This window comes from Balaenoptera acutorostrata, chromosome 7 (genome assembly GCF_949987535.1).
Source record: "Balaenoptera acutorostrata chromosome 7, mBalAcu1.1, whole genome shotgun sequence".
NCBI classification, from domain to species: domain Eukaryota; kingdom Metazoa; phylum Chordata; class Mammalia; order Artiodactyla; family Balaenopteridae; genus Balaenoptera; species Balaenoptera acutorostrata.
The window spans coordinates 78,196,017-78,221,277 of record NC_080070.1 but is presented as its reverse complement, the minus strand read 5'-3'; the positions used below and the strand labels follow the sequence as shown (position 1 = coordinate 78,221,277).

The window sequence follows — 25,261 nt, the reverse complement described above, 5'->3', positions numbered from 1 at the left end:
GAGAGTATCTTGTCTACTGATTCTAGGATCGTGAAGAAATACCAGTATCCTACATGATGAAATTCTAGAATTTAGCAAGGATGGATAAGAAACAAAATCCTGGAGACTTAATTCCCAGTGGATGTCGGTTTACTCAGGGTATTCTTCCTATAGTCCTTCATCTCTAATGCTAGGCTCATGGCAGGATTCATAAGCAAGTATAAAGGAATTCTTACCCTACGTGGCAGTGAGAAAATTCTACTCCAAGAATCTCAATATTATAATAAATCTTCATGAAAATTTGCCTGATCTGTTCTGATGAGGCAGTACAAACCAGGATATAAATTAAATTAGACTTTAAAAAAGAAAAATACCTCTCCTTTCTAAATAAGTCTTGTACATCAAAAGGATTTCAGGATTTATGTGGTTATTTCCTTTAAAGGAAGCAAAGGAAGTGTCTAGGGAAATGGGGATAATTGGAAGAATGAGGAAAGACATGGAATGGGAAGGCATGGATGCATGTATATTAAGACTTTTTCTTTTTTTTTTTTCCTCAACATTCAGATGTTCCTTAAGCCCATAATTTTCACAAATGAGTTGATGGACGACAATGTTTTTACATAATACAGTGAAGAATATCACTGTCTCAAGCATGGTGTATAGTAAAAAAGAAAATTTCAGCCAAAAGTATAGACCTTTTCTCAAGGTACATATATATATATATATATATATATATATATATATATATATATTCTCCTGGATATTGGTCTTAGAAAAATAATCCTAAATACAAAAAGCTTTATGACAAACTTGATTATCATAATGTTATTTGAAGTACAAACAATACACTGGAAAATAATTATTCAACAATAGGGGAACAAAAGTAAATTATGATTTGTGACCACTTTCATATATAAGAGGACTGTGGAATAACATAGCAAGAGTTTACCATATAAATAAGGAAAAACACAGGATACAAGGTTGTTTTTACCATGTGATTACAATTGTATAATACTGCTTGCACATAATGAAAAGCCCTGAATATTTGGGTAAAGAAAACGTGAGTTATTATTTCCAAAATTTAAAAATATGCATGTTCTATTATTCTATAAGTACAATAGCATGATGTATTTCTATAATAAGTGTGACACTTTTTTCACAGACTTTACTGAAAGTAAAACTTGCACTTTTAGTTTTTGACTTCTATAAAGTTTTATCAGAATACAAGGGATTATCATTTAGAATAAAGAATTTGTATATTTTTAAAACTCTCTATAATGTCACGTTTTCCATTTAAATATTTGATTGTATGTTATGTGCAAGGCATTGTGCTATGCACAATGGAATAAAAGAATAAAAATTTGTTCTTGGCTTTAAGAAACTCACAAGTAGTGAATAAATAAAATATTGCCATACAATAACATTTATGTTTTATAGTTAAATTTAGCACAGGGTATACTATGGACAACTCAGATAACAAATTTTTTTTTCTGAGTTATTGAAACATAGACTAAATTTTGCACAGTATAATGGGTGAGTTGTCTACCTGTAGAGATCACGTCAAGACATATAGGGATACGTGGAAGTTATTACATTTATGTTTGGTGGAAACTCACATATCCTATGTCTATGTGCACAGTGGAGTATTACCTGCCACCAGAGGCATAGGGGCACCTTGGCTGAGGACACTCCTCCCATGAATGGGTCTCCACTCGGCACTGCCAACGCTTACTTACAGAAACAACAGGATTTTATGGCTGATCAATCCAGACTCTTCCAGTTGATCCCATTTTTTCCCTTTGATTTATTACTACTTTTACAAATATTGACTCTGTGTCTTGCTTTCCTAGCCATATGTTTTAAGGTGCTTTGGTATATTTCTATTTTGATCCATTATATATAGGTTTTGAAATTTAACTATCAGAGGGTAATCTGATTTCCAGGTTCAGTGGGAAAACTTCATCACAGCTCCTAAGACAGCAAATACTTCAAACGCAACTATTCCCAGTGAATTTTCTCTATATTTTTCTTCTTTCTTTTCATCTTTTACCATTTATTTCTCAGAAGTAGCTGAATTATATTAAAATGACTTTATTTTAAAAATTCTTCCTTCAGATATTAAAACCTGAATTTCTTTCATCAAAAATTGGATCTAAGAAAAGGAAGATTTGTTTTTGTTTGTTAACCTATAAAAACTTCTGTTAAATTATCCTTTGGGTTCATGATAATATTTAATATCTTCTATTTACTTGCTCCTCATTTTAACCAAACTATTCTAAATGGTTTAATAACTTTTTTCTTTATGAAGTTAGTTCTCTACCCAAACCAAAAAAAAAAAAAAAAATTATATTATGATGAAAGGAAAAACCCTGACTGATATTTATGTACTATAGCTTATGGTATGGCCCAGTTTACAGCATTTCAAAGTTCATGCATGACCTTGCATTACAAAGCATTAGATCAAATAAAAATACTCTTCAAGGTGAATGTTCATTGTGTAAGAAGAGTGTTGCAATCTAAAATAAAGCAAACTAAAATGTGTTAAAATTCACCAAGTTTAAATATAATAATTACTATTGGTTTTGCCTTTTATGTTTATAACTTGTTCGTTTCCTCCTGCTACACTGTAAATTCATTAAGGAAGGAGCTCTGTCTATCCTGTCCGCTTCCATAATCCCCAAAAATCTGTGCCCAGAGTAGGGGCTTAATCTGTATGGGTTGAATTAATGAATAAATAAAGTTGGGCTGTGTCGTCCACTGAGAGTTAATGAGAGGCCTAGGAATGAAGAAGGCAAAAATGAGGAATTACTCTAAGAAATTCTACCTGCTCTTTGCCTCTGGTCTCAATCCCCTCCCACTCAAATTCCAGGGTGATCTTTCTAAAGTTGCCAGAAAAACAGATCTGACTGTGACACTTTCCTGACTAAAACCTTTCAGTGACTCTCAGCTGCCTAAATAATACAGTTCAAATTCTTTTGCACATAAGGGCTTCCAAATTCTGGCTTGTGTTACTCTTTTCAGCCTTCTCTCTTGACACCTCTGCTCCAGTCTTACTTAACCAACTGCAGTTCTGATACCCACATCTTTACTCACCACAGATTTTGTTTAGGCTGTACTCTCTGCTTATAATGTTCTTCCCTCCAAAGCCCACTCACTGAACACCTACTCAGCAAGTCCCTTCCTATCTCCAGCGCTCAAGTAAAATCACTTGTTCCCCCTTCGATGTTCTAATACGTACTGTACCAGGTTTCATTATGAGAGTACCTATCAATGTGTTTTTTAAAATTAATTTTTATTGGAGTATAGTTGATTTACAATGTTGTGTTAGTTTCTGCTGCACAGCAAAGTGAATCAGTTATACATATACTAATATCCACTCTTTTTTAGATTCTTTTCCCATGTAGGTCATTACAGAGTACTGAATAGAGTTCCCTGTGCTATACAGTAGGTTCTTATTAGTTATCTATTTTATTTTATTTTTTAGTAGATTTATTTATTTATTTTTGGCTGCGTTGGGTCTTTGTTGCTGCATGCAGGCTTTCTCTAGTTGCGGCGAGTGGGGGCTACTCTTCCTTGCGGTACGCGGGCTTCTCATTGCAGTGGCTTCTCTTGTTGCGGAGCATGGGCTCTAGGCACGCGGGCTTCAGTAGTTGTGGCATGTGGGCTCAGTAGTTGTGGCTCACAGGCTTTAGAGCGCAGGCTCAGTAGTTGTGGCGCATGGGCTTAGTTGCTCCGCAACATGTGGGATCTTCCCAGACCAGGGCTCAAACCCGTGTCCCGTGCATTGGCAGGCGGATTCTTAACCACTGTGCCACCAGGGAAGTCCCTATTTTATGTATAGTAGTGTGTATATGTCAATCCCAATCTCCCAGTTTATCCCTTCCCCTCCCCCACCCGCCCGCCTCAATGTGTTGTAATGATTGGTGTGCGTTCAGGTGATCACTTTGACAGAAGAGGTTGTCATTCATTTTTGTAACCCCAGCATAATACCCAGAATATAATGTGTTTAATAAATGAGTGAATGAATAAAAGGCAGAAAAAGTAGGAAAAGAAAGCTGAGGCTGGTTTCATCAATTCAAAAATAATAATTAAACACCTATAATATGTCAAGCATTGTTTTATATCAGTGAACAAAACCTACAAAAACTTTTTGCACTGATGAAGTTTTACATCATTGTGAGAGGAGATAGAAAATGAACAAATGGATGAGTGGAAATTATTGTATTAAGATGGTGCTATAGAGACAAACAAATCAATGAAAGAGGATAAGGAATTCAGAGCAAACAGGTTTGCAGTTTGGAGTGGTACTGGGGAAGGCTTCACTGAGTAGATGATTAAAGTAGGTAAGAAAATGAGCCCTGCTCTTATCTGGGGTATAGCAGTGCAAAGGCCCTGAGGCAGGAGCATCGCTGACATGTCCAAGGAGCTGCAGGAAGCCAGTGTGGTCCGAGCAGAGTGACCAAGAGGGCTAAGCGGTAGGAGATGATGTCAGAGAAGTGACAGTGGCATATGATTCGGTCCTATAGGGCCTTTTACTTGGAGTGAGAGAGAAAACCATTGGAGGATTTAGAGCAGAGGTGTAACATAATCTTATCATTCTGGCTGCTAAATTGAAATCAGACTATAGAGAGGCCACGGGAAGAAGCAGGAAGTCAGTTGGGAAGCTGTTCCAATAATCTGGGTCATCCCAGAGGAGCAACAGTGGGAGTAATGAGAAGTGTTCAGATTCTGGGTATACTTTGAAGGTACCAACACCAAGATCGTAGACGGCCCTTAAATGTCATGATAACATAATTTGTAGATGTGTGTAATAAAGTTGCTAAAATAGGCTATTAATAAGAAGTAATCAAGGGAGGAAAGGGTAGGAGGGCATGAGGTCATACCAGAATGTCCAGAGTTTATAAGTTTGAAAAGGTACATCTATCTAATTTTATATTGGAAAAAACTGATTTTTCAGTACAGATTACAGAAAGTAAAGATCTGCAAAATCTTCTTGACTGGTGGGGATGGAGAACACTCAGAAGATTAAGGAAAATGGCATTGAGAGAGAGTCTAGCAATTATCCTTGTTCTTAGCTTCGTTAATGAGTAGGTTCACAGTCAGTAGAAGGTGTAATTTATACCTCTTTGGCTATTGCTTCAGGTAAGTATAACATATTTAAAGGAGAGTAGATTTTTATAGTAATGAGGTAGAAGAACAAGAAGCATCTGCCCTGTAAAATTCTGTACCTGAGTGTTATTTATATTTTATATTAGTATCATCTATTGGAATAATAAGGCATCTGAAGTGTGATCATATTCTGGGCTGTTACTGAATTTTTTCGATTTCTGTATTGTGAAGCCTTGGAAGTCTTGTGCAGCATGAGAATGTAGAAGAAAAGGACAAAGATCATTCGAAATACCCTATCAGACAAACCTGAAGAATGACAGAGAATTCTTTTTTTTTTTTAAGTTTCTTTTTTTTTTTTAATTTATTTATTTATGTATTTATTTTTGGCTGCATTGGGTCTTCGTTGCTGTTCACGGGCCCTCTCTAGTTGTGGCGAGCGGGGGCTACTCTTTGTTGCGGTATGCAGGCTTCTCATGAGGTGGCTTCTCTTGTTGCAGAGCACGGGCTCTAGGCACGCAGGCTTCTGTAGTTGTGGCTTGCGGGCTCTAGTGTGCAGGCTCAATAGCTGCGGTGCACGGGCTTGGTTGCTCCGCAGCATGTGGGATCTTCCCGGACAAGGGCTCGAACCGATTTCCTCTGCATTGGCAGGCGGATTCTTAACCACTGTGCCACCAGGGAAGCCCCGACAGGGAATTCTTTGTGAGAAAGAAGAAATGCCTGATAAGGATGTATAGATATTCTGCTATCTTCCTGGTGGCACCGTGGTTAAGAATCCGTCTACCAATGCAGGGGACATGGGTTCGAGCCCTGGTCTGGGAAGATCCCACATGCCGCGGAGCCTGTGTGCCACAACTACTGAGCCTGCGTGCCTAGAGCCCGTGCTCCACAACAAGAGAAGCCACGGCAATGAGAAACCCACACACCACAACGAAGAGTAGCCCCTGCTCACCACAAGTAGAGAAAGCCTGCATGCAGCACCAAAGACCCAACACAGCCAAAAAATAAATAAATGAAAATAAATATATAAATAAATAAATTTTTTTTAAAAAAAGAAAAAGAACCTGAGCCTCATTAAGTCCTGACACCAGGTGTGTGATCCCAGTTGGAAGACTGTGGGTTTTGGCCAGGTTCGAGTCCCGATCTGAGTTGAGGCTGGGTTCAAGTCCTGGCATGTGGGTTCAAGTCCCAATCTGAGGTGCATGGTTTCTCCACCACCTACGACAGTGTCTGTCACATAGTGGGCAGCTGTGATAGCTAATTTTAACCTGTCAACTTGACTGGTCTAAAGGATGCCCTGATAGCTGGTAAAACATTATTTTTAGATGTGTCTGTAAAGAGTGTCTACAGAAGAGGTTAGCATTTGAATTAGCACACTGAGCAAAGAAGACTGCCCTCACCCATTGGGCATTATCCAATCTGCTGAGGGCTGGAATAGGACAAAAGAGAAGGAAGGCGAATTCAGTCTCTTTGCTGGAGCTGAGACATGTGAGCTTTTTCCTATAATAAATCTCCTCTTATATCTATCTTTATATATATATATATATATATATATATATATATATATATATATATATACTATTGGTTCTGTTTCTCTGGAGAACTGACTAATACAGCAGCTAAAAAAATATTTATTGAATGAACAAGAAAGACAAATGTTGCTTTCCCAAGCTATGGAGACCGCCAGTTGATTAATGGGGTCTTTGAAGTTAGCTGTATCAAAATTCTTACAAGGATTTCAATGGAAATGGTTTGGAGTGGGGAGGTCAATGCCAAATTAACAGACATTTAGCAAAATAAATCTTTTAAGGATTGTATTGTTTCTTTCACCACTGCAGTGGGCAAAATCCTGAGATGGCCCTTATGATATCTGCTCCCTGGTGTTACTCCTGAGATTACATTATTGTATGTGGTATTGATGAAAAATTAATCCGTTGACCTAAGACAGAAATGGCAAATTTTATTCCAGCCAAATCTGAGGGTTTTACCCTGGGAAGAGTGTCTCAGAAAACTCTGAGAACTGTTCAGCCCTTTAGAAGTCAAGGCACAATTACCCAAGTTTTCTGAGACAGCGGGCTGTACATTAAATGACGTTTTACGGACAGGTTACACAATCCAGATATGAGCGTCATCATGGCCCCTTACAAGATCACGAAGGAATGTTATCTTTTAAGGAATTCTCTTATTGCTGCTAGGAGAATGTTGCTGTTTATGGTTGAGCAGGTATTTCTGCCGATGGGGAGGTTTGGTCGAACGCATAATGCAGATACACAGTGTACAGTAGAAGGGACATAGGCGGTCAAAGGGCAGAGAAAATTTTTTATGTTTAAATTTTTTGGTCTCACCATAAAATGTGAATTTTATTTCACAGTGACATAAGGGATTTTGCAGATAAAGTTAAGGTTACTAATCAGTTGACCTTGAGTTAGGGAGATTATCTAGTTGGGCCAAACCTAATTGCATGAGCCCTTTAAAAGCAAAGTTTTCTCTGCCTAGTGGCAGAAGAGGACATCAGAGCTTCAAAGCATGAGAGGGCTTCAGTGTCTGTTGCTGACTTGAAGATGGAGGAAGCCATATGAAAAGGACTTGAGGGACTTCCCTGGTGGTCCAGCGGTTAAGACTCCACGCTTCCACTGCAGTGGACACGCGTTCCATACCTGGTTGGGGAACTAAGATCGTGCATGCCCCTCGGTGCAGCCAAAGAAAAAAAAAAGAAAGAAAAGGACTTGAGAGTGACCTCTAAGAGTTGAGAGCAATCCCTGGCCAATAGCCAGCAAGAAAACGGGGACCTCACTCCTACAATGGCAAAGGACTGGATTCTGCCAGCAACCTGAAAGAGCTTAGAAGTAGATTCTTCCCAGAGCTTCCAGATGAGCACACAGCTAAGCTGACACCTTGATTTCAGCCTTGTGAGACCTGAGCACAGTCTCCGTCATATTGTGCCAAACTTCTAAACTACAGAACAGAGAGTTAATAAATGCACGTTTTTAAGCCAGTAATATTGTGGTAATTTGTTATATAACAATAGAAAACAAATATAACCACTTAAACTTTGGCTTCCAAACTCTGCCAACCATATCTGAGCAGATATTAACCTCTTTATCAAGATCCATTATATGAAACACAATAAATTAAACATAAGCTTGGTAAAGACCTGAATGATAATCATAGCATTCTTCTTTTCCTTTTCCGTACGTTACTGAGCTCAGGTTTAGCTGCTCACCGCTCGAAAGCCAATAATTGTGGGACAAGTGTCGGTAGAAATGAAAGGTGCTTTATTCAGAAAAGCCGGCAGTCTGGGGTAGAAGGTGAACTCTTGCCCAGAGACCAACTCCGAAGATTCTGCTCAGCCATGACAATTTTTAAAGGGAAAGAAGGGTAACAATCTCAGTTAATCATTAAGGTAGGAGGTCAGATTCTTCATCATCTTTCTGTTGCATGCAGACCTGCTGACTTCTCCTGATCTCCCTTTGGACACTATCTTGCTCCTGTGGTCTGCCTGCAATTGGATTCTCTCTTGCCAGTGTAGTCTGCAGGCACCCATGGGGTCTGCCTGCAAATTTACCAAGGGGAATCTAGGGGTAGACAGCTTAATTCTTCTTAATTAACTACTTAATTCTTCATTCTTACTCCTTCTAATCCAGGAAAGGAATCAACAGGTTAGGCAAGGAATTGTGTACACTCAGTAAAGCAAAAATCAGGAGCTAGGTTAAATGTTAACTAGTTACCTAATCATTTTTATGATTAAGGTTTAAGGGGAACAGAAATAGACAAACAGGAAAGGGGCAAGAGAGCTGCTTACATATATGGGCAGAGCGGGCTACAATTATTCTAATGCCCACAAAGATATAGATTATTATGAGCAATAGTGTTAATCTCATTCTTTCATCAGACACTGAGTCTGTGACTCTGTTGTCCTAATCTTTAACCACTTGGGCCTGTTCCTTTGTGACTCTGAGAGGCCTGGGAGACTTCAGCTTTTCTACAAAATAGAGGCAGGGGACATAGAGGGGTTTTGTACTTGGGGGTGACCCTGCAGGGTACTGCTCCATTCCACTTAACTTTAGGTTCATTGGTTGGCACAGGGAAATATACTTGGCTAGAGTTGAAGGATGCAGCTGTCCAATTTTTGAACACCAAGCAGCGATCTTAGTGGTCCTAAGGTAGTATATATGTATATATATAATTATATATATAGGGCTTCCCTGGTGGCTCAGTGGTTGACAGTCCGCCTGCCAATGCAGGGGACGCGGGTTCGAGCCCTGGTCTGGGAAGATCCCACATGCCGCGGAGCAACTGGGCCCGTGAGCCACAACTACTGAGCCTGCGCATCTGGAGCCTGTGCTCCGCAACAAGGGAGGCCACGATAGTGAGAGGCCCGCGCACCGCAATGAAGAGTGGCCCCCGCTTGCCACAACTAGAGAAAGCCCTCGCACAGAAACGAAGACCCAACACAGCTAAAAATAATAAAATAAATAAATAAATAATAATTTAAAAAAATTATATATATATATAATGAAACTGAGCAGGATCCTGTGAGGCCCTCCTGGGTACAAATCCTTTCCGTGTCCTCCCCACCCCCTTTCTTGTTTGTTGAAAATAGGCTTCATTCGGCCTCCTTGACCTTCCCTGAGTTCCAAAGGGCAGATCCAAACATATGCTAATTTGAGAAGGGAGGGAATGCAGAAACAATGGAAGAGCAGTCAAGAAACAATAGTACAGCAATAAAGCAGGATCCTGGTTCCTCCTCAAGGGATATATATAATAATACCTTTGAGTTTTTCTGCAGGAACTAAGGCCCCACTCAGGTGGAGGATGGTAACTTCAGGCTAAGTACAAGATTCCTGGAACACCGCCCTGTTACTTCACCACCAACCAATCAGAAGAAAGTCTGCACACAGTGGAAGATAATGAAGACCCTGACCCCCTCCCCAAATGAATCTCCCTTTAAAAACTTCCATGGTCAAGCAGAATCTTCAGAGTTGGTTTTTGGACACAAGTCTACCTTCTCCCCAGGTCGCCAGGGAATAAAGCAACTTTTCTTTTCTAACCAACATTTGTCTGTTGAGTATTGGCTTTTGAGTGGTGAGCAACCAGACCTGAGTTCAATAACAGTATGATTAACATGACCCTGAAAATTCAGGGAGGCAATCATTACTGTCATGTCTTTTTGATATATTTTAAACATGTTTACACAGAATTCAACTGTGGACATAGTAAACTGGTACCAAAATGTATTTTCATTCTCTTAACTTTAAGAATCTCTCAAGAAGGACTTCTCTGGTGGTGCAGTGGTTAAGAATCCACTTTCCAATGCAGAAGACGTGGGTTCGATCCCTGGTCAGGGAACTAAGGTCCCACAGGCTGTGGGGCTACTAAGCCCACACGCCACAACTAGAGAGAAGCCTGCTCACAGCAACAAAGAGTCGGCATGCTATCCTACGTGCCTCAACTAAGACACAAGACAGCCAAAAATAATAAATAAATAATTTTTTTTAAAAAAAAGAAGCTCTCAAGGAGAATTTTCTTGAAAATTGTTTTAAGCTTAAGAAGTCTCATTTAGTCTACCTGCAGAAAGAATTAAAGCAGTATATATATTTTTATATCCTTGACATCATAGTTTAAAATCCTATTTGGAAGTTTGTAAGTAACCCATTTCTCACTGATGTTTAGCTTTTGCCAAATATCTCCAAGATGATTATTTTTAAAGATCTTACATTTAAATAAGTTAGCTAAGATAACTTGCAGAAAACTACTTTATAGAATTGGCATTCACACAGTTTTAGCTATGAAAATGAATTCTTGATATTAAAGAGATTTGTGTGTTACTTCACTAACTTCACTATTAATCTTTCTGTTTTTGAGCTAGTATCTTGCTATTTTATAGTATGTTTTTATATACTTTACAGTAGATTTTAATATCTGATAAAGCAAGTCTTCCCTTGTTACTCTTGTTTTACCCAATGATCTCAGCTATATATGCATGTTTATACTACCTTTAGATGAAACTTAGAATGATTTTGCCAAGATCCAAAAATGTAAACCTACTTACTTCATCATGGACAATTTAGTCTTTCTAATAACTTACAAATATAAATAATAATAATCATAATAATTATATCTAATGGCTATTGCATACTTACCAAGTGCCTGTCAATATTATAAGCGCTACATGAATAAACTCAGATGATATAACTGTTTACCTGGAAAACTACGAGAATCTACTGAAAATATATTAATAACAATAAGCACACTTAAAAAGATAATTGTGCAAAATTAAATATCTTTCCTACGTAAAAATTATAACTAGTTAGACATATAATGAAAGAAAAAAACCTAGTCATACTATCACTGGAACTTTACAACAAAAGCTCCACGAGTGAAATAAAAGAATATGCAAGGAAATGAAGACACATACCTTGGTCTTAGAACATTGCAAATATTGCAAAGATGTTTATATTTTTTAACATAATCTATTAATGCAGTGCATTCTTATCAGAATTTCTATAGCCTTTTTGGGGGGAAGAATGTGTCAAAATGATTCTAATGTTGTGAAGAACAGACATTCTAAAATTGCCTAAGAACCTTCTGAAATATACTAATTAGGAGATAAGCCCTACTAGATATTTAAAGTAATTATAAGGCTTCAGTACTTATGAAATTTTGGTACCAGTAGCTCACAAATGATAAATCAGAGGATCAGAATAGAAAATCCAGCAATAGACTCAAATATATATAAACATTTAGAATCTAACAGAAGTAGCATTTTATATCAGTGGGAAAGAATGCATTATTTAACACCAGTATTAAACTATTGGTCATTTGGAAAAGTTATGCTTTTTTACCAAATGTCTCTTACACCAAGATAAGTTCTGTAAGTATCAAATATACAAATGCAAAAAAAATAAATAAATAAAATAAAAAAAGGAAAAACACACTACAGAAAGATAGGTAAACATTTTTATAATCTAAGCATAAAGAAAAGCTTTTTTAAGCATGAAAACCCAGAAAACTTAAAAATAAGAATACATAAATTTGACTGTATAAAAATACAAAATATTTGAAAGGAAGAAAACTTTGTAAACAAACACATACAAATAGTCACAGGTGGTGAAAATATATATTGACTGTATGCAGCATGAGCCCATCTGGATAAAATTCAGTATGTATATGTGTATTGTGTGTCTGGAGAGATATCTAGAAAAAAGCTGCTGTGAAACATTTATGAAACGTAAGTTCATTGTCTCTGTGGATTTATTATCGTGAGCACAAATCTTTACTGCAAATGCAAAATTCCTATTAAAATTATTGCATGATAAATTTAATATTTCAAATCAGTAGGGAAAAGATGAATCATTTAATAAGTAGAATTGGACAAATGGCTAATCATTTGGAAAAAATAAACGTATATCCTAATTTCACACCTTCATGTATTTCATATAGATGAATTATCTTTTTCATTCAAAAAATATTTATTGAATATTAAAAACAATGTGCCAGATGCTAAACATGACGAATGTGATATCTATCTTCCTGAAGCCACAGTGTACATAAATTTTTACAGAAATACGGTTTTTTGGTTTTTTGAATTTTATTTTATTTATTTTTTTATACAGCAGGTTCTCATTAGTTATCCATTTTATACATTCTAGTGTATACATGTCAACCTCAATCTCCCAATTCATCCCACCACCACCACCACCCCCCTGCCACTTTCCCCCCAGAAATATGGTTTTAAATGAGAACAATAGATGAACTATTTTTGATGTAAAAAAGAAACCATAAAATATCTGTATAATCTTGGGGGTGGCAAAGGCCTTTCTAATATGACCAAAGGAAAGACCAATAAAGGAAAAGAACGATGAATTTAATTTATATAAAACATTTTCAACATCTCTCTATACAATAACTCTATAGGCACCATAAACGAGGCAACAGCAAGCTAGAAAAAGTATTTACTATACATACAATAGACCAATATGATAATCACTATAAAAAAGACTCATACTCTTTTAGAAAAAATGGTCAAAGGACATGAATAGGCAAACCCAAAGACAAAATATAAGTGACAAATAAGCACATGAAATAAATGTACAATTTCACTACTAATAAAAAAAGTTAAGGGACTTCCCTGGCGGTCCAGTGGTTAAGACTTCGCCTTCCAATGCAGGGGGGTGCAGGTTCGCTCCCTGGCCAGGGGGCTAAGATCCCACATGCCTTGTGGCCAAAAAACCAAAACATAAAACATAAGCAGTATTGTAACAAACTCAATAAAGACTTCAGAAGCGGTCCACATCAAAATAAAATAAAATAAAATAAAAAGGTAAAATTTAAACAAGGGACTTCCCTGGTGGTCCAGTGGTAAAGAATCCGCCTTCCAATGCAGGGGACGAGGGTTCGATCCCTGGTCGGGGAACTAAGATCCCACATGCCTTGGGGCAACTAAGCCGCGCGCCACAACTTGATTCCAACTACTGTATTATTTTAGACAACATCAGCATTGCAACATCTGTATATCCACAATTTCTGCTTTAAGAGAAATTGTTGCATACAGTTAGTTGTGCACCTCAATGAGAGAGCCCACCTGCTGCAAACTACAGAGCCCACACACTCTGGAGCCTGCGTGCCACAACTACAGAGAGAAAACCTGCACACCACCACTAGAGAGAAGCCCACGCACCACGATGAAGCCTCGACACAATCAAAAAAATAAAAAGAAAATAAATATTTTAAAAATTTAAATAAGATATTGCCCTTTGCATATTATATGGAAAAACAGCAAAAAGAATGATAGTTCCCAGAATAGGGAAGGGTTTAGGAAAGCTCTTTTATGTACTGTTAGTAGAAGTGTAAATTGGTAAGACAGCTCTAGAGAAAAATTTAATTTCTAACCATTAAAATTTTCATATCCTTTGACTCAGCACATAGTTGAGTGTATGCAACCATTTCTCTTAAAGCAGAAATCGTGGATGTACAGATATTGCAATGTTGACGTTGTCTATAATAATATAGTTGGAATCAAGCTAAAAGTTCAACAATGTGGGGTTGATGGAGTAAATTATGATACAACCACACCATGGAATAGTGTTTTGTTATTATGATGATGTAGAAGAGTTTTTATTGTCATTAAGATGACATAGAAAAATGTTGATGATATGTGATAGAAACACAGAAGAGGAGGGGACTGGGTAGAAAACAAAGTTAATGTACTGGCAAATGCTGATAACAGTTCCCTTTGGCACAATTTCCTTTGGCGTAAAGTAATTCAGTTCGGTGTAACATGAGGCTAAGTTTCTAGTCCAAAAAGAACAGTAAAAGGGAGGAGAGAAATGAAAGAACTGCTGCCCTCCCTAAGTTGGTCAGGTGACTTTCTCGCTGACTCCAATGGTGAAACGCATTCTATATTTCTTATAAAGCATTATGGAAGCCTGAGCTCTAGTGCTCTCAACTCCCTGGAGACTATATTCCACGAGGGATGCAGTTGGTCATTGCCTACCATCCTTCTTGACTCTTAAGTACTGTGTGTGCAAAGCAGGGGTTTTATGTTAAGCCTTACCTGGAGCTACTTTCTCAAAAATGTAGTAAACATGTTAGGAAAAAGAATTGACCTTTGCACCCAATAGATCAAGATTTCAATCTCAGCTCTGCCACTTATTTTGTGACTGTGTTACTTAGACTCTCTGCTTCCTTGCTTGTAAATGGGAGAATATAACTACCTATATCAGAGAATGGCTCTGAAGATTCATTGATATAAACCATGCAGTGTCTGGAGTCTGTAATTTTTGGTTTATTAACACCCCTCTCCAAGACAAAAAAAGAAAAAAAAAACAGAAGAAGGAGAAGAAGAAGAAGAAGAGGAAGAAGAAGAAGAAAGAGCCCATATTGCCCTCCTCAAAGAAACTGTAAGACCAAATCCAACTTGTTTTTATCAACCTTTATTCAAAGAGTAAGCCTTTTCACACAGAACAATTTGTGAGACCTGTCAAGGTACTCTTCAACATAGCCTGTAACGCCAGCCTCACCATCCATACCAACATGTTTTGCACTTCCTTGCCCTGGACCTTGTCTGCCACCCTCTTCCATCATGCCCTCTGGAACTTTTGCTGTATGACTAAGACTACCTTGTATCCTCCATGGGTACAATGGAAACATGGATCTCCCATAAGGACTCTGCTTCCCTTGTCAAACTCTCAAACGGATGTTTTTGTTTTGTTTTGTTTTGAATAATTTCATCCCTTTTATACCTCTGGCCCAGAGGAGTAGTGTTTTTCCTGGTTTCTACTGCCACTTCTAGACCATTATTTCTCCACCTTCTTGTAAAAAGCAAGCAAACCAACAAAATTTGCTCTCAATGCTTGAGGCTTAGGTAATTTGACAGCATTGTTATCTACTAATCTCCCACGTATTCCCACTGAATTATTGAAGATAACAGTGGCTACTGTGTATTCTAAATCCTGCCGTAATCCTGGATGACTTCATAACAGCATAAATTGCCATTTAACACTCTGACTTCTGAATTTTTTTTTTTAACCTCTTTTCATCACCAGCTCTACTCCTCAACCCCTCCACTGGTACATATTACCATGGTTACAAACCTTGGATTTTGTCATCACCCATAACTGTTCTAATTCTAAAACTGCTATTCAAGCGTATCACTCTCTGACCACAATCTCCAATCTCCTCTCTTACTTTGCTTATCCAACTATATCCATTATGATTATCCTTTGGACTTAACAGATCATCCAGGCCTTTGATCCCTCTTCTCTACCCCAACCCATCATTTCTCTCTTTTCGTCTTTCCCTCTGTGTCCAACCTAAAGTGCTTTACAATCGCACTGTTCATATCCCAAACTTCCTTGTATTTTTGTCTTTTCCTTTTACCCTTTCATAAAAATCTCATTCCTGCATGAAATCAACATTTTCCTTATTACCTGCATGCCAGCAGTCTAATCGTTCTGGGCTGAATGTTGTGTTCACCCCATATTCATACACTGAGGCACTACCCCACCCCACCCCCCACCCCAGTGTGATGGTATTTGGAGATGGAGCCTTTGGGAGGTGATTAGGGTTAGATGAGGTCAGGAGGATGGGTCCTAATAATGGATTAGTGCCCTTCTAAGAAGAGACACCAGAGAGCTTGCTCCCTCTCTCTCTCTCTCACACACACCCGCTACCCAACCTTCTGCACACAAAGAGGTCTTGTGAGCACACAGGGAGATGGCGCCACCTACAAGCCAGAAAGAGAGTTTTCACCAGGAACCAAATTGGCACCTTGATCTTGGACTTCCCAGCCTCCAGAACTTTGAGAAAATAGATCTATATTATTTAAGCCACCACACTATGGTGTTTGTTACGGCAGCCTGAGATGACTAATACACTAATAATATCAAGGAAAGTCACACAATAGGATGGATATGTCCATTGTAAATTCATCATCGCCAGTCTTAAATAGGTCCTCAAACACTGACCTGGAGTCCTAAATTTAATTAGTCAACTCATTCTACTATTCACTGTAAGATGGACTGTTTGAATCTTTCAGCTGGTGACTTTGTCTTTTAATTTGCAGATAAAGCACAAGTTACCAGATGGGAACTTCCTCAACTTCTAATAATAAATGCTTAAAACTACTTATGTTTGCACCTGTGCTCCCACCCTTCTCTATGGTTACAAATGAGAATTAGTACCTTTAACCAAAGCTCAATTCATGCACCTGTGCCTTGGATCCCAGTGTTCTTCCATATTCTCACTTCTGATCATTTTTTCTCTCTCTTGCGTTTCTAACGTTTCCCTCCCAGTGGATTCATTCCATCAGCTTTAAAATGTGCTCAAGTCATTTCCATGAAAAGTAATAACACAACGATAGGGATAAAATACCAATATCCCAAGTGAGTTGCATGATTCTCACTTCCCACTCTTTTAGTCTCTCCTATTTGGCTTCCACCTTCATCATTCTACTGAAACTGTGCTTATTGATCTGCAGGAACATTGTGTATAAAAGGAAATTAGCTTTTTGTCCATGATGAGAATGTCAAATATGTTTTCTCGGTCTGTCATTTTTCCTTTGTGTTTATGGTGAAACTTGCTTCATGGATTAAAAAAAAATTGTCTCTTCAATTTTATCAATCTTTTCTGTATGGCTGCTGGGTTTGGGCATACACAGGAAGTCCACTTCTTTGAGGGACTTCCCTGGTGGTCCAGTGGGTAAGATTTCACGCTCCCAATTCAGGGGGCCCAGGTTCAATCCCTGGTCAGGGAACTAGAGCCCTCATGCATGCCACAGCTAAGAAGCTCGCATGCTGCAACTATGAGCCTGCACGCCACAATTAAAGATCCCACGTGCTGCAATGAAGATCCTGTGTGCCGCAACTAAGACGCCATGCAACCAAAATAAATAAATAAATACATAAATTTATTTTTTTTAAAAAAAGAAAGTCCACTTCTTTGAGATTATAAATGATGCTTTGGTAATCTCTCTGGCTTGTAGCATTTTAGATTTGAGGACATTTTATATGTCACAGTTGTAATTTTGTCTTTTTTAAAAAAATTTTTTGTCTTTTTTGATGGGGAGAACAAGGTGATTGGGAAAATAGTGAATGAGTATGATCTGCCCATTCAGTTCTACAGAATTCTTGTAGGTTAAATTCGGCATCTACTGTTTTCATTATTTTTATTGTGTCTTTTTACCTCTCTGAATAACCTTTGTGCAAATTCTTGGATAAGTAAAGAATTGCAATAGGTGCCAAAAAAAGTTCAAAAAGTAATGTGAAAACTCATGTGGCTGTATAGTAGTATTGTACTTCGCACTGCATATAATTGATTAGTTATCACCGGATTAGTAATCTGGAGAAAGAATGAGACCCAGGACATATAGCTCAAGATAATTAAGAAAAAAGCTTTATCACATAAGGCCCCCATGTGGCAGTTTAATAGCACGCTGTACATAGAAAAGATGCTTTAAGGCAAAATCTTCTTCAGCAAGTGCCAATGTCAACTGAATCCCCCTAAAAGTAGCATTTGAAAAAATAACATTATCACCTAATCATCTAAGATGGAGTTTTACCAAGTCTTCAGTCATAAATATAAATTCGTAGTACAAATAACATGAAAATGTACTTGAAAGGCTAGAAAGCCAATTTTGAGAATAATGACACCTCACTTTTCTCTATTTGACATGACCACTCATTTTTGTCTTCCTGATGAGTGTTTCAGACATATGTGTTCTCTCAGTCCTGCAGGACAAACCAGCATGGAATTTTCTTGATAATTGATGGCTTTCCACTGTCTTTTCTATGCAGTTTTCATCTGTGTTTAAACAACAGTTTCACTTTGAGTAGGGTAAACCTCCTTACAAGCCTCTATGTCACCACAGAGCCGACAAGAAATGTGTGGCAACAAGTGCACTGACCTGGAAAAACCTTCTACTTTTATTTATGTGAAAGATAATGTTTAAAATCTGTCTGAATTGTTTCTTATAATTTTAATATCTGAATATTTATCATAGTAAATTAGTTAAGACAGTTTTTTTTTCTACATGTATTTTCATTCTACTATGATTAGGATGAGTGGATGAAAGGGCTCAGTCTTTGCCCTGATGATTTCAAATAGAGCTTTAAAATTTTTTACAACCTCGGAAATTAGTAACCTACAGCTTTAATATACATAACTCTGTTTTAAAAGCGTTCAACATAGAGTAACAGTAACCTCCTGTAGTACTTTGTATAATATATAAGAAGTACAGAGATATCTACACTATATCTATATATCTATTCTATAATATTCTTTGACAGAAATGTTAAAAACCAGAGCTGGAAGTTTAATGGATTTTAGAACCAGCAAAACTGTAAAATTAGAGTAAAATAATTCCAAATGTGACTTCCAGTTAAATTTAGTGAACATTTGAGAACCTGTTCTATGCACAGCACCGTGCTAGGCTCCACAGGGATAGCTGTCAATAAGGATTTCACTCTAAAATCTGTGCATATTCATTTGCAGCAACATGGATGGATCTAGAGATTGTCATACTGAGTAAAGTAAGTCAGAGAAAGAGAAATATATGATATCCCTTATACGCGGAGCCTAAAAAGAAATGATACAAATGAAGTCATTCACAAGACAGAAACAGACTCACAGACTTAGAGATCAAACTTATGGTTACCAGAGGGGAAGGGGGGGCGGTGGGGAAGGGATGGTTAGGGAGTTTGGGTTAGACCTGTACACACTGCTAAATTTAAGATGGATAACCAACAAGGACCTACTGTAGAGCACAGGGAACTCTGCTCAATGTTATGTGGCAGCCTGGATGGGAGGGGAGTTTCGGGGAGAATGGATACATGTATATGTATGGCTGAGTGGCTTTGCTGTGCACAGGAAACTATCACAACTCTATAATGGGCTATACCCCAATATAAAATATAAAGTTAAAAAAAATCTGGGCATATTGATGCAAAGAGAGGTGAACGGCCGACCTAGATGAGCACCAGAGAACTCGGGCCGAAGCCAGGACCTCCCTGCTGGTAAGACCGGAGGGGTGGAGAGGCTCTGGGAAGTGGGCGCTAGGTTCCAAACACTGCCCGGAGGCTCACCGGCATCCCCCCACTAATTCCGGGGGCACTGCCCAGGACGGGAGAAGGGTGAAAGGAGCAGAGTGTACACTCGCACCGCTCTCGTTCTTCTGTGGGTGGTCAGTCCGGGCTGCAGGCCTTGCTGGGGGCTAGGGTAGGAGCGAAGTGGCGTCAAAAATCCCACCACCAGACGCCGCAACAGGGATGTTCTGCGGGCAGTTTCCCTCTTTGGGCTATCTGTAGCTGTCTACTAGGCCAGGGGAGGGCGTTAGGACAAAAGAAAATCCGCTCCCTTCCTGGGAGTTAGCCCTGGGTCAGGTGCGGGAGCCGCCGCTGCTGCTGGCTCGGCCTTGTAGCTACGGATGCCACTAGGCTGGGGAGTCGGATTCTGGGAACGGGATCAGCCGTTAGAGCTAGCGATCCCAGCCGTTAGCTGGGCTCCGGGCAAGGGTCGTCAACACGCCCCGAGCACTCCCGAGTCCCGCATCCCACAATGCCCAGGGCAGCTGCGGCGCTGCTCCCCTGAGGGCCGACTGCCTGCGGCTCACCGGCTGCGAGCGCGGGCCCGGCGTTGACAGCTACCCACGCGCCGGGGCGGGGCTCTAGCAGGTTGCTTTAAAGATCTGCGCGGCCAGCCCCGCCCCTCGCGCGCCGCGATTGGCTCCAGCTGGGGCGGCATTGGCCCGATAGGGGCAGGGAGGGCGGGGCTGCGCCCGTGAGGCCCGTGGCTCTCTGCGGTGCCCGCAGCTGGGGCGCCAGTGGCGTCCGAGCGCGGGTGGTTGGGCCTGCGGGGCCTGCGGTGTCGGCAGGCACGCGCGTGCGCGGCCGCCGAGGTCCCTGGGGGAAGTAGGGGAGCTGCTGACGCCGACCTGCACGCGCTTCCCAGCGGCTGGCGGCGCGCGCAAGGGCGGGGGTGGTGCGTGCGTGTGTGTGGTGTGCGTGCGTGTGTGTGGGGTGTGTGTGTGTGGAGCTCTGGTGCGGAGCGCCAGCCGCCAGTCCCCGGGTGCGAATCCCTCACCGTCCTCCACACCCTCCCTCCGTTCCCCCGTCCTTCCCTTCCACCCTCCCGCGGCCGCACGCCGAGCGAGAGCCCAGGGAAGCAGGTGTGGGCAGCGGGCGGGGTCGCACGAGACAAAAGGGGCGCAGGGGTCAGCCCGCCATGGCCTCCCGGAGCCTGCGGGGCCTGGGCGGGAACCGCGGCGGGGGCGGCGGCGGCGGCAGGAAGAGCCTGAGCGCCCGCAACGCCGCGGTGGAGAGGAGGAACCTGATCACGGTGTGCAGGTACGGCGCGGCCCGCCGCTTGGGAGAGGAGAGGGGGCCGCCGGCGCCGCGGGCTGAGGGTTGGGGAGAGCGCGAGCCCCTGGGGGTCCCGGAGATAACGGGCTGTAGCCCCGGCCGCTACCGCGCCGGGCGTGTCCACGGCCCGGAGCGTCCAGAGAGGGGCCGGTCTGGGTACCGCCAAGGCCCCGGACTTTCCATCAATTTCAGTGCTGGGAGCAGCTGAGGGTAGGGCTTGGGGCGGGGCTGGGGGAGGATTTGTTTCGAATGTGCAATCTAGTGTCTGAGTAAGAGGAGGGCAGGGAAAAAGAGCTCTTTCATTTAGTGCGCGTTAAGCTGTCAGGCAGCTGTTAGTAAAGCAATCGTTATTGTGATTGTTGACTGTGTTGCCTCAAAATCGGAGTGCGTTTTGTTTGTGTTTTGGCTTGTTTACATATATATTGTCCTTTCGTGCCACAAATATTAAGTGCCTGCTACATGCTAGCTAAGTGTGTGTGTGTGTGTGTGTGTGTGTGTGTGTGTCTGTCTCCGTCCGTGTTCTCTCCACTCTAAATTGCAGTGTTAGTGCTGTTTCTGCAGTTGAAAGCAAGAGTGGGACTGTCGAGGATACCTATTCAGTGATTTATTTCAAGGTCTGCCTTTCTTTAATTGTTTTCTAACTGTAATTGTAGTATTCCCTTGCTTTAGAAAATGTAGAAACATAAGAGGAATAATGACTTTCAGCCAGCCCAGTATTCAGAAATAACTGACTTTTAACATGCTGACATTTTCTTTAAGTCTTGTTTCTGGGTATTAAAAAAAATTGAAGTCCTAAGCATTCATTCCTTAGGAACTTCTTTAAACCATTAAGTTGTTGTAAAATTACGTTGTTCCATCAAACCCCTCCTCATCAGCTGTTGAAAATCCTGTAAGAATGAGAGAATGATGAGACCTTTTCCTCCTTTGCAATTTATATCTGTATTTTTTCTTTTCCTTGTGTAAATAATGTCTAGCATCTTAAACAGAATATAGATATTTATACTAGGACTATATTCAATAACTTTCAGTGATTTTTTGTTTTTTTACCTTGGACTATTACAGCTGTTTGCCCATTTAGCAGGAAGACCTGCCTTACTGACTTATATGGCACTTGGAGTTGTAAACAGTAAAATATTAATATGGAATCTGTTGAATTTACCATTTGTGCTGTCTAGGATGCAACCTTTGGAGGAAGATAGGTTGTGTGAAATTTTTTTTACATCTAAGCAAATTTTTTAAAATTAGGTAAATAGAACAGTAAGCAAGGCTGATTTCCTTACCTTTACATGTATTAAAAAGAATTATTTTTTAAAAAGAGGATGTTTTCAAGCAGACCCCAACATATACAGTGATTCTTGGGGTGATGTATTTCATAAAGGCTCCATAAGTGTTAAGCTTCACAGGGCAGCGACCATGTCTGCTTTTTGCTCAGTTTTCTTTTTTGTTTCATTCTTCCTACCATAGCATCTGACACTCAGTAAATATTTATTGTATGAGTAAATCCAGTGGAGGGTAACAGTTTTTGTTTTGGGGCGTTTTGTTTTGTAGTAGTGGCAGCTGAAGTGATTTTGAGTGTTTGCAGCATGGTGTTAATTAACCAAATGTTTCAACCTAAAACTTTAAACACCTGGGCTGACGTATATTGCTCTGAATCAGTGTGGCAATCTTTGGAACGGTGGATGTTGAAGATTTGGGGTAAAACACAGTAGATGGGAAGAGGTTTTATGCTCTACTCATTTTTTAAGACAATAAAAACAGATGAGAAAAAAAAAATCAGTGGAGGGTACTGTTCCCTTTGCATCTCCATTTTTGTCACGGCATCAGAGGCAGTTCAGAAGAAAGGGACTTGTACCTCAACCTTATTTAAGTTACATGTTAAGTTATGTTTTAAGAAATTTCAGTCACATAACACTGATTTGTGTGGACTGTTGTCTGGGCTAGCTGTATTTTTTGTTATGTTTATTTGTCTAATTCTTCTCTGAAGTTAGTATAAGTGCTGACTTTAGTTACAGTTTACATGTAAACTTAGTATTGTAGCTAAAATAAATTTCAGTTTCTGGCTTAGATTTCAACTTGTGTATTTATTTATGTGGATAATACTACTAACACTGTTCTTCATGTACAGATAGTTGATGGTGCATATAAATTATTATCCTTGTGTAGTAATGGGATGTATTTGATAGGCTTTGTCTAAAAGCCTTTTACTTTTTGGAAAAAAGTCACTGTAGGCCATTTGGGTGTTTTAAGTATCCCCACCTAAATTCAGCAAAATGAGCAAATCAGTATTTATGCATTTCTGTCGCTTTTCACTTTCAGAGTTACCAAACCCTGGGTATCTCACCCATGTCTCTTAATGAATTTATTTAAAAATTTTTATGTAGCAGATCAGACGTGATTTGGTATTTAAGTTGGGAAGAAGCTGGTTTAGTGGACATATAATTGAGTTCTAAGTTTACTTTGTCATTAATTGTGTGCCTTTTAATAAGCCCATTTTCTAGTTTCCTCATCTGTAAAATAAACTTGGACTAGATCATTGGTAATCTTCAATGACAGCCCTGAAACTAATAATAGTCTTCAAGCAGAATGAGTTTATATTTGGTTTTGAATTTCTCCAAACATGAGCAGGGTAATGGTGGACATATGTTTAATGGTAGCTGGATGAGGCATGTGCATTTTTCTCTGTAAACAAAAACATTTTGAATTGTGCCTTCCGTATTGTGACTCTCTGCTGATATTCCGGAAAAATGGAACAGTATAGAAAGCCAAACAAAAACAAACTCCCCCCACCCCCTGACTATCATTCTATTATATATATTAATACTTATACAGTAATGATTTTCATTACTCCTTAAACAATTTAGGCATACTGTGCTCTCAGTTTAGGTTTACAACCTTATTATGTAACTACACAATTTTTTCAGTTTAAAAGCACCTTATATAAGAACAGTATTATTAGAGTTTGAACTTTGGACGTGAGTTATTTGGTTAGGTGGGATAGTCAGGAATTGAATTTTGGTTCATTGTGATTGTGTATGTAATTAGTTCATCAGTTGTATTTTTTCATGAACATTTATATATTATAGACTAAAAACACTTCGTACTTATCTCAGCAAGTAAGTACTCTTTTATCATATTTTTCACATTGTGGTGGAGAGAAAGTAGGTCATTTGAGGTCTCTAAATGTTCCACACTCAACTCAAAATATTCATAGACTGACTTTAGTTCTGTGTACCAACTAGTATTTTCCCTGCATATTCTCTACCATTTAGAAAAATTAAATTGTTAAAGTCCTTCAGGATTTTTTTTAACCTGCATTTTTCATCCATAGAAAATCAGGTGCTACTCATTTTTTTTCTATCATTTTTAAGCTTCAAAGGTTATTGAAAAACGTACATATTCCTTTGATTTTAGTTCTGGTGACAAGGAGAATTAAAATATAAATTCTCTTTCTGTGGGTTAACGTCAGTTTATGAAAAATAAATTATTAAGATAAACATTTAAATATACATGGATAAATATTTTAAAATAACATTTGTTAAACGTTTAAACCAGTTCTTTAAGAGAAACTCCCCACACCAAGTCATAAGTTTCCCGTCTTGTGCATGGAAAGGATTAATGAGAGATTGAAAGAGGTAGTATGATGAGATAAGCACAGTGGAGACCAATGATGATTTTCAAAATTAAAGTACTTTTAATAACATGTACATAGTTCTTAGTTTTCTATAGGTCAAGATATTATTTCATAACATGAATGTTAATTCAAATAACAGTACCACCTCATTTCCTCAGTGTTTTTGGGAAATGAGATGCTCATATTTTTCATGTAACTGATGTTTGAGTTAAAATTCTCCTATCAACTGCAGTGCTTTACTCAGCATTTATTGTGGTGTGCAGTCTTCCGTATAACTGAAGCTTATAAATTAAGTGTTCAGATTTAAACTATAATCAAGAATATTTTAAACATTTTGGATGAACTCCTTTTAAAAAAGGATTATGCAGGGACTTCCCTGGTGACACAGTGGATGAGGCTCCCTGCTCCCAGTGCAGGGGGCCTGGGTTTGATCCCTGGTCAGGGAACTAGATCCCACATGCATGTCACAACTGAGAGTTCGCATGCCTCAACTAAGGAGCCGGCGAACCGGACCGAAGGAGCCAGCCTACTACAACTAAGACCTGGAGCAACCAAATAAATAAATAAACATTAAAAAAAAAAAAGGATTATACATTTCTCTACCTTATTTAAAAAAACTCTACGTAGTATAATATAATCCTTATCAATGACTTTACTCTGGATCTGTTTCCGTGAATATACCCTGTGT

General features: G+C 39.4%; 1 protein-coding gene across 5 annotated transcripts in view; it reads left to right on the top strand.

The window, feature by feature from the left end:
* Nucleotides 1-20,526: 20,526 nt before the first annotated feature.
* The window catches only part of RUNDC3B (RUN domain containing 3B), a 157,255-nt gene continuing 152,520 nt past the window's right edge, over nucleotides 20,527-25,261 (top strand). For 4 of the 5 annotated variants that reach the window (XM_007170303.2, XM_007170301.3, XM_007170302.2 and 1 more), the window contains exon 1: nucleotides 20,718-20,927. In XM_007170303.2, the coding sequence (XP_007170365.1) occupies nucleotides 20,806-20,927 (122 nt within the window). In that variant the 5' untranslated portion in view covers nucleotides 20,718-20,805. Of the gene's footprint in view, nucleotides 20,928-25,261 lie in introns of all 5 variants that reach the window. The other variant, XM_007170300.2, reaches the window with a different exon arrangement.